Source organism: Caloenas nicobarica, chromosome 24, assembly GCF_036013445.1.
Source record: "Caloenas nicobarica isolate bCalNic1 chromosome 24, bCalNic1.hap1, whole genome shotgun sequence".
Classification (NCBI taxonomy): Eukaryota; Metazoa; Chordata; class Aves; order Columbiformes; family Columbidae; genus Caloenas; species Caloenas nicobarica.
The window spans coordinates 5,020,705-5,033,071 of NC_088268.1; the positions used below are offsets into that span (position 1 = coordinate 5,020,705).

A 12,367-nucleotide genomic window follows, 5' to 3' on the forward strand; every position below is an offset into this window, starting at 1 on the left:
GCCTATTCTAACACAAGCTGTTTAAGCAATGCTAAGTAACGTTTGCCTGTCTCTCAGTTACTTCTCAGTTACCTGTTTTAAAAGAATCTGCCGTAAATTTACGGCAATTTTAAGAGTAGGGTATGATTACTGAGTACAAAGACCATGGTTACAAGCTCTGCTTATACGCGGATCCTGTGGTTACGAGGTTGGTTAATCTTTAAAGGCTGCTACCTTAATGTTTTCCTAAACGGCGAGTTCTAGAATTCCTCAAGATACAGTCTAAATTAGAAATACAGGTATCGCCAGCCCGTGGAGCTGCAGGGTGGGGGTCCCTCTGCCCACCCGCTGCGGCTCCGCCACTTCCCTGCAAATTCACCTTTTCAGCACCAAAGCTTTGGGCCCCCCTCGCCCCCTACCCCGTTTCTTTTTTTTTTTTTTTTTTTTTAAACATTTCACTACAGGGAAAAATCCACTTTTTTGGACGGCTGAGATGAGGTAGCTCCGCAGATGGTCCCGTGGGCTGGATCCCACCCGGCCTGGGGGGTCACAGCCCCCCAAAAACCGCGTGTCCTGCGTGGGGCGATGCCCACAGTCGGTTCCTCCCACCCCCCCCCGTCCCGCTGCGATGGGGCAAATATCTATTTCCCCCCCGAAGGGCAACACTGGTCAATAAGGGGGAGCAAAGCACTGCAGGAGCATCAGCAGCTGGGACAGAACTTCTCCCGGTGCTTTGAGGGGGGCCCCGCGAGCCCACCAGACAAGCGGGGTCCGACTTGCTGATGGGGAAAAACAAAAGGTCAAAAAAAGCACCTTCTGGTGGAAAAGCAGGAGAAGGCGGAACCGCGGAGCCTGTGGGCTGCGAGACGCAGAAACACGCGGTTCTGCGGCACGACCCGCGAAGTGCTAAACCGGGCGTGAGAGCTGGGCTGGTTTTCTCAGAGCAGAACATCCTCCAAGCCCTGTTTTGGAGACACGTCACCGCCCGGCTCCGCAGGGATGTTTGGGGCAAAATCAGGACAAAGCACAAGCAGCAGCAGCTCTTCCCTTCGGTGCTTCGGAGAAACAAACTCTGGGGAGAAGCGGGGACCGAGGAGGCAGCCGAGAGCCCACGGACTCAGAGGGTTTGGGGCATCTCCACTGATTAGCAACAACCTGATTAATTACCAATGAACAGCCTTCGCATCTCCAGGTGCAAAGTTGGGATGGAACCACCTGAGGACCCTCCTGGTCCTGTTGAGCATCGTCTGCTCGGGACGGTGCTGCAGCAACGGGACCTCGGCACAACCGCCAAAGTTCTGGAAATGGTGAAACCCCGACTCCGTCAAAAAAACTCTCTGATATCAATATTAATATTATTTATTATAATAAAGAACAGTCAAGCAGCGTGAAAAAAATATATCTTAGCTACATTACCTTAAATTGCCAAAAATATACACATTTTTCTCTTTTATTTAATAATAAAAAAACCCCAACTCAAGACAAAAAGAGACACATGCAACATACTAAATGAGACATTAGCATCAAAACGGGTAAAGAAACGTACCCCAGTGCAACTGAAACACAGATAATCTTTAGCTTTTTTTTTTTCCTTCCCCTGCTCTCCCTCTTTTTCACAGAGATATAAACGTTTAATGTCACCCCCCCTTCTGCTCCCCTCAATCTGCCAAAGGGACCTTTGGCTCTGGGACAGGTTGAGGTGGTCAGACAAGGGGCGGCGCTTCAAAGGGACCTTTGGAAGATGTCGGAGAAATGTGTAAGTGCTATAACGTCTCTTTTCCCCGTTCCTCGTCCTCTCCAGCCTCGTCCCTCCCGGCTCTGGAGAGCCAAAAGGCTCCATCCTCCAACCAGTGCCACCAGTATAAACCAGTGGCATGGCCAGCACGGAGCTGGGGGGGACCAGGGATGCTGCAGAGCTCAGCCCTCCCCGCTTTCTGCCTGTAAAACCGATTCCTTGAATTCAGCCCTTAATTTCCAACCTCTTCCAACACTTGAGCTCCCAAATATCAGTATTTTCCCAGTACAATGGGTCTCAGGCTCCTGCGCCTCCTGCAAGTTTTGGGTTGTTACCTTGGGGATTTGGGCACCAAACCAGGGACCAGAACAAGGAATTTTGTTTGTCCTGGGAGCCCCCACTCACCAGCCCCCCCAGGACCGGCTGGGTTCTAATTCCACGGTGTGAAATGGGGTTGAATTTTGGAAGAACTTGACCAGGTCTAAGCACAACGTCGGGCCCTCGTGGTCACAGATGGGGCTGACGGCCGTGCTGGTGACACTGAACAGGTGACAACGCGGACTGGGGACAGGGACATGTCACCCGGTTCCGGCTCCTCTCGAGGTCTGAGCTGCAGAGACCGCGAGGAAGGGAGGCTGGATTTGCTTATCCTGCATTCCCACTTTTAGCTGCCATCTCCATCTTTGCAATAGCTTCTTAACCTTGTTAAAACATTAGCTTTTCTTTATTAAAAAAAAAAAAAATTTATATATATAATATATATATATTTCTGAGCAGACAGCAGCGTTCTGCCCAGTTCACAGAACTGGAGGCTGAGAGCAGAAAGTTATTTTCTCTCCTTTTAGCCTTATTCAACCACTGTGGTGACAATCTTCCAAACAAACAAACAAACAAACAAAAGAAGAAAACAAAATAAAATAAAAAGGAAGAAAGATATTTAGCAGATGAGTTTTGCCTATAACAAGCTTTTCTAGTACTATCAGCACAGACCCACTGCTGACAAATTTGAATAGTGCAAACTAGTTGGAGGCAGTGGGAATGTGCTGAAAATGATCCATTAAGGTCCAACAACCTTTTTTTCTCTTTCTTTTTCTTTTTTTTTTTTTAAGACCCTCAGAGTTTCTATTTGCTGGAGTCTTCCCACCTGCCCCCAGGAGCTCTGGATTTAACCAGGGGGTGAGGAAAACAAGGGGGATTTGTACGTTTGACGTAGCTGTTCCCCTTCCCCCAGAGCCGCCCCACCTGTCCGTCCGTCCGTCCATCCATCCGTCCGTCTGTCCATCCGCCCATCGCGTCCCAGTTGGGAGGAAGCCGATTTCCTTGCTGAGGTTCCAGGCTGCGCGCTGGAATTAAGGTCAAAAGGTGGAAAACCAAAGAAGGGTCCGATGTCCCAGCTCAGGAGACCGGTCACTGTCCCATTGCTCAGAGACCCCGTTTGAGAGGCGCCCAAGCCCAGTGGAAGAACGCGGGTTGTGCCGGACTGATTTGCGGTGGGTGAGAACGCACAGGGACCAGATTTGGGACTCGTTGCTCCCCACGCACGGTTTTATCTCCCAGCTCGGGCCTGGGAAACAACGGCCGGGCTCAAACGCACCTTGGGAATGGCTACGAGAGGGGCAATACTGGCTACGGCCCCTTCGATTTGAGCCTGTGGGAACGTCGGCTTGAGGAGCAGCCGTGTGCTTTTCACGTGAGACGTACGGAGCAGCCGTGGCCGTGTCGTTTGCGGCAGCAGGTGGCCATCACCTCGTCCCCAAGCACCTGTCCTGACCCCATCGCTCAGGCTGGGGCTGGACCCAGCTGAGGTGTCGGGGCTTTGGATGATGGCGAGAGAGAGAAGAGCGTCCCAAGAGCAGATGAGAAATCTCAGCTACAGGACTTCTTATTAACCTCCTCGTCTGGGCGAAGCAGAGCACACCGGTGCTGTCACATCTGTGCTGCCACCACATCGGTGCTGCCACCACGTCCCCAACTGTGTCCCATCCAGCGCTGCCTCCACCGGACCCACCACGGTCTCGGCCGAGGATGCTCGATGGTCCCCAGCGCCTTGGTCCGGGGTTTACACGCCGGTGGACGCCGGGAGCAGCCTGGCAGGATCTGGCGTCACTCGCTCCTCCGCTCTGTGTGGAAACAGCTCCTCTCGGAGCACACGTGGCACAACCGGGGCGGCCGGCAGCCCCCCCCGCCGCTCCTCCCGACACCAGGGCTCGGGCAGAGACGTGTCGCCTTCCAAAGCACCTCTTGGCATTGCCCGGCGGCGAGAAACGCTTCTTGGAAGCCTTGTGCTCATTGCTCTACCAGTATCAAAGTCGACTGTGGATAAGCCACGTTCCCCCGGCTGAGAGGAGTCGGCTGCTGGTTTGTTGGGGGCGAGGGGGGAGCTTAGCCCTTGTCCTGGGTAAGAGGAGCTCCCTTGTCATTCATGCTCTTTAAAATAAAAAACAAACAGAAAAAAAGAGATGCAAAGGAGAGGTGTCAGTACGGGACGGGCGGCAGAAGCGGAGAGCCCTGCGGTGCCGCGGCCCTGGCCCTGCTCACCAATACATCCCGGGCTGCTCCGAAACAACAGGGACGCCCCAGGGTTCCCCTCGACCTTGGCCTTTGGCTCCTAAATGTTTCCGCAACCAGGGCTGGACCCAGACACTGGTGTTCCAGTGCAAGGCTGGAAACCTCTCCGCAAACCTCTGGGGTGCACGATTCCTTCTAAACCCTGCGTTTCAACATGCAGCCACCTCCAGATTTCACCAGGAGGCTTCAAAGGAGCCAGCGCTGCCAGGGGCACATCGTCCCATCCACGTTCTGGGCCTGACGGAGCCAAATCCACAGCCTGTCTCTGCACGGAACATCACGGAACGCGCCCGCGACCCTGCCCGGACCCACAGGAGACCTCGGATGTAGCATCAGCGACACCGGCTACTCGGGGACGCCGCGAAGCCAGCGGATCGTTCAGGCTCTGTTGCCTCTCGCCCTTGCACCCCCAAATTAACCGGAGCACAGCCCGTCCCTCCCCAGGAGCTGGGGGGGTCAGGGGAGCGCCAGCAGCATACGCACCGTTCCTTTCGCGGCGTTGCCGTCGGCCGGCAGGCTGAGGAACGGGTTGGTCTGCGCCGTGAGGACGGGCGGGATGCCCGTCCCCGAAGCCAGGAGGCTGTTGGCGGGAGCGCTGAGCGGTGGGGTGGCCTGGGGGGCCAGAAGCTGCTGGGGGGACAGGGAGGCCAGGAGGGACGAGCCGCTGCCGGGGGGCGGCTGGGGGGCCGAGGTCATCAGGGCGCTGGGGCTGGAGTGCAGGGGCGCGGAGGTGGCGGCCAGGAGGCTGCTCATGGAGAGCTGGGACGAGCCGCTCATCTGCAGGCGCTGCAGCTCCCGCTTCTGCTGGATCTGCTGCATCATCTGGAACACCAGGGCCTGCTGCTCCTGCGGGGAAGGGCGAGGGAGAGAGGTCAGAGGGGACCGAGGGCTCAGGAAGGGCTGACGGCTGATGCAAAGCAACCGGGAGTCATGTGCGCACACACCGTCCCAGGCAACGCTGCTGGGGACAGGGAGAAAGTCCCCTTGGTCACATCGCTATAGGTAGAGAGGGGAGCAGTCTGCCGTGTGCTCCTTAACAGCCTGTGCTTGCGACCCTTCCAACCCCGTTGTTTCCTGAAGCGCAGGATTAACTGACCCCCACCAAGACACCCGCAGGATCTACCCGGCTCCTTCTGGCCACCCCACGGATTTTAAATCTGTGGCATTCACCCTGCTGAATCTCTAGATCGGCTGCAAATTCCCTTCCCGGCCCGGCCCACTTCACCGCTCAGCCCTGACCCACAGGTCAGCGTGAGCTGGACTTGGGGGGGACACAAGGGCCACAGTTCACCTGCACCCCAGGGACGCTCAAACCCCAGCAAACCACACAAATCACCATAGCAACCACCCAGCAATGCGGCAGGCTGGGAGTGACATTGTTCCCCTCCCCACGGGGATGCAGCTGATGACACGGTGACATCAGCTGCTGGAAAGAGAAGCGCTTTGAAATTTCGCTTTTCCTGGGTTATAAATAGCCTGACCCAGAAATGCATCCAAAGCAACTGGCCAAGTTCACGGGAGACAGAAACGAGCACAGATTCATTGACGGGAACTGTTGTTAGGTTGGTGCAAAAGTAACTGCGGTTTTGGACCGTGAATTTTAGATCATCACAACAAGGCTCAAACACATCTTTATTCAACAAAACAGGAACCATTACAATCAACACATTTTTGCCAACGAGAAACAAGTTCGTTTGTCCCTGTAGCGTAAAAATCGGCTCCTCGGAACTCGACGAACTCTTGGAAAGCACCTTCTGCATCCTGCTGGTTGTGGAAGCGTTTTCCCTGCACAAAGCTGTCGAGATGCTTGAGGAGGTGGCGGCCGGTTGGCAAGAGCTCAGGGGAATGCGGCGGACGAGGCAAAACTTCGTAGCCCAATTCGTTCGACTTTTGCAGCGTCGTTTGTGCGACGTGCGGTCGGGCGTTGTTGCGGAGAAGAATCGGGCCCTTTCCTTTTCGGTGCATCCCATCGATTTGCTGAGCAGACCGCTCAGATGTGATGGTTTCACCGGGATTCAGAAAGCTGGAGTGGATCAGACTGGCAGCAGAGCACCAAACAGTGACCGTGACCTTGTTTTGGTGTAAGTTTGGCTTTGGGAAGAGCTTTGGAGGTTCTTCTCAGTCCAACCACTGAGCTGTTCATTGCCAGTTGCCATAAAAAATCTCCTTTTCATCGCACGTCACAATCCGATTGAGAAATGGTTCGTCCCTGCGTAGAGGAAGATGACACTTCAAAACAACGATTTGTTTGATTTTCGGTCAGCTCACGAGGCACCCGCTTCTCGAGCTTTTTCACCTTTCCAATTTGCTTCAAACGCTGAATGACCGTCGAATGGTCCACGTCGAGTTCTTTGGCAACTTCTCGTGTGGTTGTAAGAGGATCAGCGTCCACGATTGCTCTCAGTTGGTCGTTGTCACCTTCCGATGGCCGGTCACTCCGCTTCTCATCTTCAAGGCTCTCGCCCCCTTTGTGAAACTCCTTGACCCACCACTGCCCTGGACGCTCGTGAGCAGTTCCTGGGCCAAACGCCTTGTTGATCTTGCGAGTTGTCTCCGCTGCTTTACAACCCATTTTGAACTTGAATAAGAAAATGGCTCGCGTTTGCTTTTTGCCTAACATCACTTCCATAGTCTAAAATAAATACGGAATAAACAGCGAGTAATAAGCCGGTAGCAAAAAAAAACATAACGTGAGAAAAGCACATTAAAATGACGTATAACATAACGATGTTTATTCAAGAACGTATTCCAATATCAAACGGCAAATTTCAACAACGCAAAAACCCACAGTTCCTTTTGCACCAGCCGGGGCAGGGACGGCGCGGAGGTTTCTGCTGGTTCTGACACACTCCAGGGCTTGTTCACCCCATCTCGGTGCAGCCCTTCCCACAACGGCCCGGGACGGGGCGGCTCTTGTGCCCGGAGGACTCGGGCAGAGATCCAGGATCATCGGAACAGCCGCCTGCTCCTCGTCCTGACCCCAAACCCTCCGCCCCTGGCACCTCCACGTCAATGTGCCCAGACACAGCTCACCTGCCTCGGGACTAAGCAATTTGCTGCTTATCTCTTTCTAAACTCAAGTAGCGTCCTCGAGCAAGTTCCTCCTCTCCTGTGGGCCTCGGCACACCTGCAAGCGCCGAGACACGCCGGAGCAGACACCATTTGCATTCAGAGACGGCTGGAGGAGGCAACAACACTCCCGATTTTACGCTGGCTCAGCGCTGCCATGCTCTCACACCCTCAGGATGTGGGAAACCCAGATTAAATTTTTTTCCTTTGTACGCAGAAGCTCAAATCCCCATCTTGCCCCGCTCTGGGAGGTGCCGCACCTTCCTGCCTAAAGCTTTTCTCCTCGTTCCACCCCCAGCAGCCCGGAGCCAAGGACACAAGACTCCGCAGCCCTGCGGGCAGGGGACTCACGAGGAGGCGGGAGCCCCGAGTTTCGCTCTCTGCTCTGCGGCTTTCCCATTAAACAGCTCATCAGATAAAAGGCGCCAGCGGGCACACGCTTACCGGATTAAGCGGCTGGGAAGTCAGGAGCTGCTGGAGCTGCTGGAGCTGTTGCTCGTGCTGGTGCAGGACGTGCCGCTGCTGCTCGGTCAGGGGACTCAGGCTGGGGACGCTGCAGGGGGAGCAGGGCAGGGGACGTCAGCGCAGCCCGCCTTGGCCCTGCGCACGTCGGGTTTCCCTCCATCCCTCCCGGTGCTAAGCTTCTGCTGGAGAGGGCAGGGCTGTCCCCGCGAGCTCCCCGTCCTCACCTGCTCAGGCTGGTGGAGAGCTGCAAGGTCGGCGGCCCGCTCGCCTGCGTCGGAGGCTGGGCGGCCTGAGCTCCGTTCAGGCTCCCCAGGATCCCGTTGATGGGCATCTGCTGACCTCCTGCCAGGCTCCCCATCAGGCCGTCCACCATGGGCACCGTGGAGAGGCTGTGGCCGGCAGTGCTGCCACCCCCCAGCCCGCTGCCCGCCACCCTGGCCAGGCCATTCACCTGCTGCACCCCGGGCAGGGGTAGCGAGGCAGGACTCTGCTGCAGCATGGGCAGGGGCGGAGGGGTGCTGTGGAAGGACAGGGAAGAGCTGCTCCTGCTGGGGCAACCTGAATGAGGGTCCTGGGGGAAAAACGGACATAAGAGCATCGGACTGGGGCGGCTTGCGAAAGGTCAGCGCAGCTCCGGGGATGCTGTGGGGAGCGGGGGCTGTGAGTGCAGGCGGGGCTGTGTGCTCAGAGGGGTCCCGCAGCTCAGACACGCTTTGCTGGATCTTTAGAAGCGCGGGTGCAATAACCTAGAAGCCTTCTCGCCTCACGCTCCCAGTCTCGGCTGCTCTAAGGTGAAGAACAGGCGCTCCAAAGAAAGAAACCTGATTTCTGAGCCTGGACTAGGCGGCTTTATGAGCTGGGAATGGAGTCGGAGCACTGGGACGGCACTGCTCTGTCCCCTCCCCGGCCCTTCCCCGGCCAGCCAGCGTACCTCAGAGGAGGTGGAGAGCGAGTTCTCCATCCCAAAGCTGTTCTTGCACGGGGGGCTCTTGCTGATGCTCAGGGAGTCGTTGTTGCAGACTGTACGGAGGAAAGAAGGGAGGACGCAGAATCAGGGGTGGAGCCTGACGTTGCCACAGCAATAGCAAGGGACAGAGAAATGGGTCAGATCCTCCCCACCGTGACCCCCTCCTGCCCACCCCGGGGCACAGGGTGACGTGTCCTCACCGCTGGCAGGCAGGATGTACTGGGCCTGGCTGCCTGGGCCATTGCTGCTGGTCACCACGGGGAAAGGGACGGAGAGCTGGACGTTGAGGAGCTGCAGACGCTCCTTCTTGGCCGTCAGCGTCATGATCTGCTCCTGGAGCCGCTGGTTCTCCTTCTGCAGCGAGTGCAGGGCTTTGAGCATCTCTACAACTGCAGGGAACGGCAGCGGGAAAAGGGGAGAGGGTCAGGGGCAAGAGCGGGCGACGGGGGAAAGAGAAAAAGAGGATCCACAGGAGGTACCGCAATTAGACCACGCTGGGGGAGGAGACTGGCCCCAGATCACAGTCCCAGCTACCCCCCCCCAGCACAGACTAGCGCTTTGTCCCCCACCCGGCTCCTTCGCCTGTGGGCAAAATCCCAGCTGGCTCCTACACAAACACGCACAAGGACCTCTCCTCCCACAGCCCGTGCCCGGAGTGACTCACTGTTTACGCCGGCTTCCCCATTGCCCTGTTTCTCCAGGAGCTGCTCGATGTTCGGGGTGGCCTGGGGAACATTCTCCAGCTGCCCGCTGCTGCTACAGGACACGGTCTGGTCAAAGAGGGTCGGCAGGCTGCTGATGGGGGACCTGGGGAAGGGTTGGGGACACGTCAGGGGTGCTGCCGTAGTCTGCGCCCGCGCTCCCCAGCTCCCTTCTCCCCACGCCTCCTCTGCCTTGCACCGGGAGCGGCTGCAACCCTCCCAGCCTCCATCTCCTCTGCTCTGCTTCAGGGGAGCCCTCTGATCCCATTAGCCCCAGTTCGTACTGGAAAAGCAAACCTGCCTCCTGCCACCCCATCCCACCCCACTCCTCCCATTCCCATCCCACCCCATCCCATTCCCACCCAATTCCCACCCTGCCCCATTCCATCCTATCCTACCCTATCTCGTCCCATCCCACCCCGTTCTCACTCCATCCCTCCCATTCCCATTCCATCCCACTTCATCCCATTCCCATCCCATCCCATTTCCATCCCCTTCCCGGCTCCAAGGAGGAGAGAAGGAGCTGCCTCTCCTTCCCCCAGTCTCTTTCCCTCTCCTTGCTGTGTCATCCCACGGTTTCCCGGGGTCCCCCCGTGCGGCTGCGGCTGCACCCCCCGCCCGGCCCCAGGGGAGGGGACACCTGAAGGACACTCACATGGAAGAGAGACTCTCCTGGGGCGACGTCCCTCGGCACCCGAAGCTGCAGTCTTCCAGGTCGGGCTCTGCGTGGGGAGAGGGGCAGAAAGGCCCGGTGTTCATAGGCGGCAGGTGCGCGGCTCTGTCACCCGGGGGCCGCTCCCCGCTAGATGGGAGCACCGAGCAGCGCAGCCCCGCGGAACGGGCCGCGGCCGCCCAGCCCCGCCCGCCGGGGAGGGGCTGATGTCACCGCGTGTCACCCTGCGGGGGGTCACCCTGCGGGGGGGGGTCACCCTGCGGGGGTGGGGGGTCGCCCTGCGGGGGGGGGGGGGGGGTCGCCCTGCGGGGGGTCACCCTGCGGGGGGGGGTCGCCCTGCGGGGGGGGGGTCGCCCTGCGGGGGGGTCGCCCTGGGAAGGTCACCGACAACACCGCCACGCTCCGTGTGCCGGGGGCTCAATGTGCCCGGAGGGGACGGGGCCGCAAGCGCGAAGCCGCGGGGAGGGTGCGGGGAGCCGGGCAGCGCCGGGGCCGCATCGGCTCCTTCCCGGCTCCTTCCCCTGCTCTTTCCAGGCTCTTCCCCCCGCTCTTTCCCCTGCTCTTCCCCGGCTCCTTCTCAGCTCCTTCCCCTGCTCTTTCCCTGCTCTTTCCAGACTCCTTCCCCGGCTCTTTCCCGGCTCCTTCCCCTGCTTTTCCCCGGCTCCTTCCCCAGCCGCAGACACAGCGGGATGGGCAGACAGCAGCTTTTCCTTTAGCTCTAAAGCTGCAGGAGTAGTGCGGGAGAAGCTTTGCTGAGGCTGCAAGGATGAGTCAATCCTGTGCAAAGCCCCGCTCGGCTCTCCTAAGAGCCACCGCAGCCTCTGCCTCCGTTCCCCAAATTCCCCCATTGTCTCCATTCCCGAATTGCCTCTACTCCCGAAACCCATCTGGAGTCCTCCAAAATTTCCAGATGCTCTGCTGCTTTTAAAGAGCTTCCATAAGTGCTTCAGTGCCCAGAAGCCACCCCCACACCCATCCCTCCGTTCCTGGGAGCTGGGACACCATGGTGCTGGGGCTGGAGCCGCTGTACATGTGCAGGATATCTCCCACCCAAAGAGTAATCAAGAAGTGAAGTATATTTATCTGCCATTTGCTTTCCATCCCCAGAGCCTGCCAGCCTGTAAACACACGTTCCCCGGGCTCCGGGACGTGTCAGATGTTGTGACTCCAGCCTGCACCAGCTGGCTGACTCGCTCCTCCTCTTCTTCACACAATAAAAGACATTTCTTATGTGCAAGAATCCAGGAAGTCTCCTGCAGGGAACACTGTGATTTACAGTGTAATGCCCTGAGCAGGGCACTAGTTACTGGCAGTATTTTCCACTGCTGAGAACAAGCAAATGCAGCTGTTGTTCAGCAGCTCTTACAGACAGGTACAAGTGGGATCCTCGCTCCTTCATCCCCATGGGAATGTCTTTCTGGCCATCAATTATAACCGGTCCACCCTCCCGGGGAGAAGCCACTGCTTTCTGGAGGCGACCAGCAGTTGCCAGTCAACAGTAATTTCCCACTGTATGACCCCATGTGGAGACAAATCTGGATTTTAGGGACACTTTCTTAAATTCTCCAACCAGGATCAGCTCCCAGAAGGCTGGGAACAGACCACAGCAGTGTTCTCAGTCTTGTTTCCACCCTAAATCCTTTGAAAAATATCCCCAGCCCACTATGGGCAGCTTTGCCATGACAGTTTTAACTCACAACCAAGGAAACACTCAGCCGAGCTTTGCCTGCTTGTGACCATCGCGTTGTTTGCCAGCAGCCCAGGGAGGCTGCGCACGCAGACACAATCCTGGTTTTCTGAACACTACCAGGCTCTATATTCAATTATCTCCTGGCCCACACCACCCTGTTGTCTGCAGAACGGCGAGACGACTGAGTTATCGCCCAGAGACAGCGCTTTCCAAGGCAGCACGTACGAAAAAGAGGCTTGAAGACAACTAGAGAAGATAAAATACGTTTGGCCTGTCATCGTAATGAGGCAGGATCCAGGACAAGCCGTGGGAGGAAGAACTAGACAGTAGCGAAGGGAGTGGGAAGATAAGAATCAGACTTTTTGCACTGCCAAAGGCATCCTGGTATCGACCTGCATCGCTGATAACAGCTGCTCAGCTCTCCCATCTGTAAGACGGGCTAACACCATTTCCCTGTGTCCCATTAAAACTGTGAAGAGCTCAAACATGACTGCAATGAAAGCTGCATCTCCCCGGGATC

At 57.2% G+C, this 12,367-nt stretch overlaps 1 protein-coding gene across 2 annotated transcripts in view; it reads right to left on the minus strand.

The window, feature by feature from the left end:
• Positions 1-1,400: 1,400 nt before the first annotated feature.
• MLLT6 (MLLT6, PHD finger containing) overlaps positions 1,401-12,367 on the minus strand; it is a 41,206-nt gene continuing 30,239 nt past the window's right edge. For both annotated transcript variants that reach the window (XM_065651083.1, XM_065651082.1), the window contains exons 13-20: positions 10,140-10,206; positions 9,448-9,590; positions 8,984-9,172; positions 8,748-8,836; positions 8,041-8,387; positions 7,796-7,904; positions 4,766-5,128; positions 1,401-4,141 (exon numbers count right to left, since the gene is read on the minus strand). In XM_065651083.1, the coding sequence (XP_065507155.1) occupies positions 4,097-4,141; positions 4,766-5,128; positions 7,796-7,904; positions 8,041-8,387; positions 8,748-8,836; positions 8,984-9,172; positions 9,448-9,590; positions 10,140-10,206 (1,352 nt within the window). In that variant the 3' untranslated portion in view covers positions 1,401-4,096. The remainder of the gene's footprint in view (positions 4,142-4,765; positions 5,129-7,795; positions 7,905-8,040; positions 8,388-8,747; positions 8,837-8,983; positions 9,173-9,447; positions 9,591-10,139; positions 10,207-12,367) is intronic.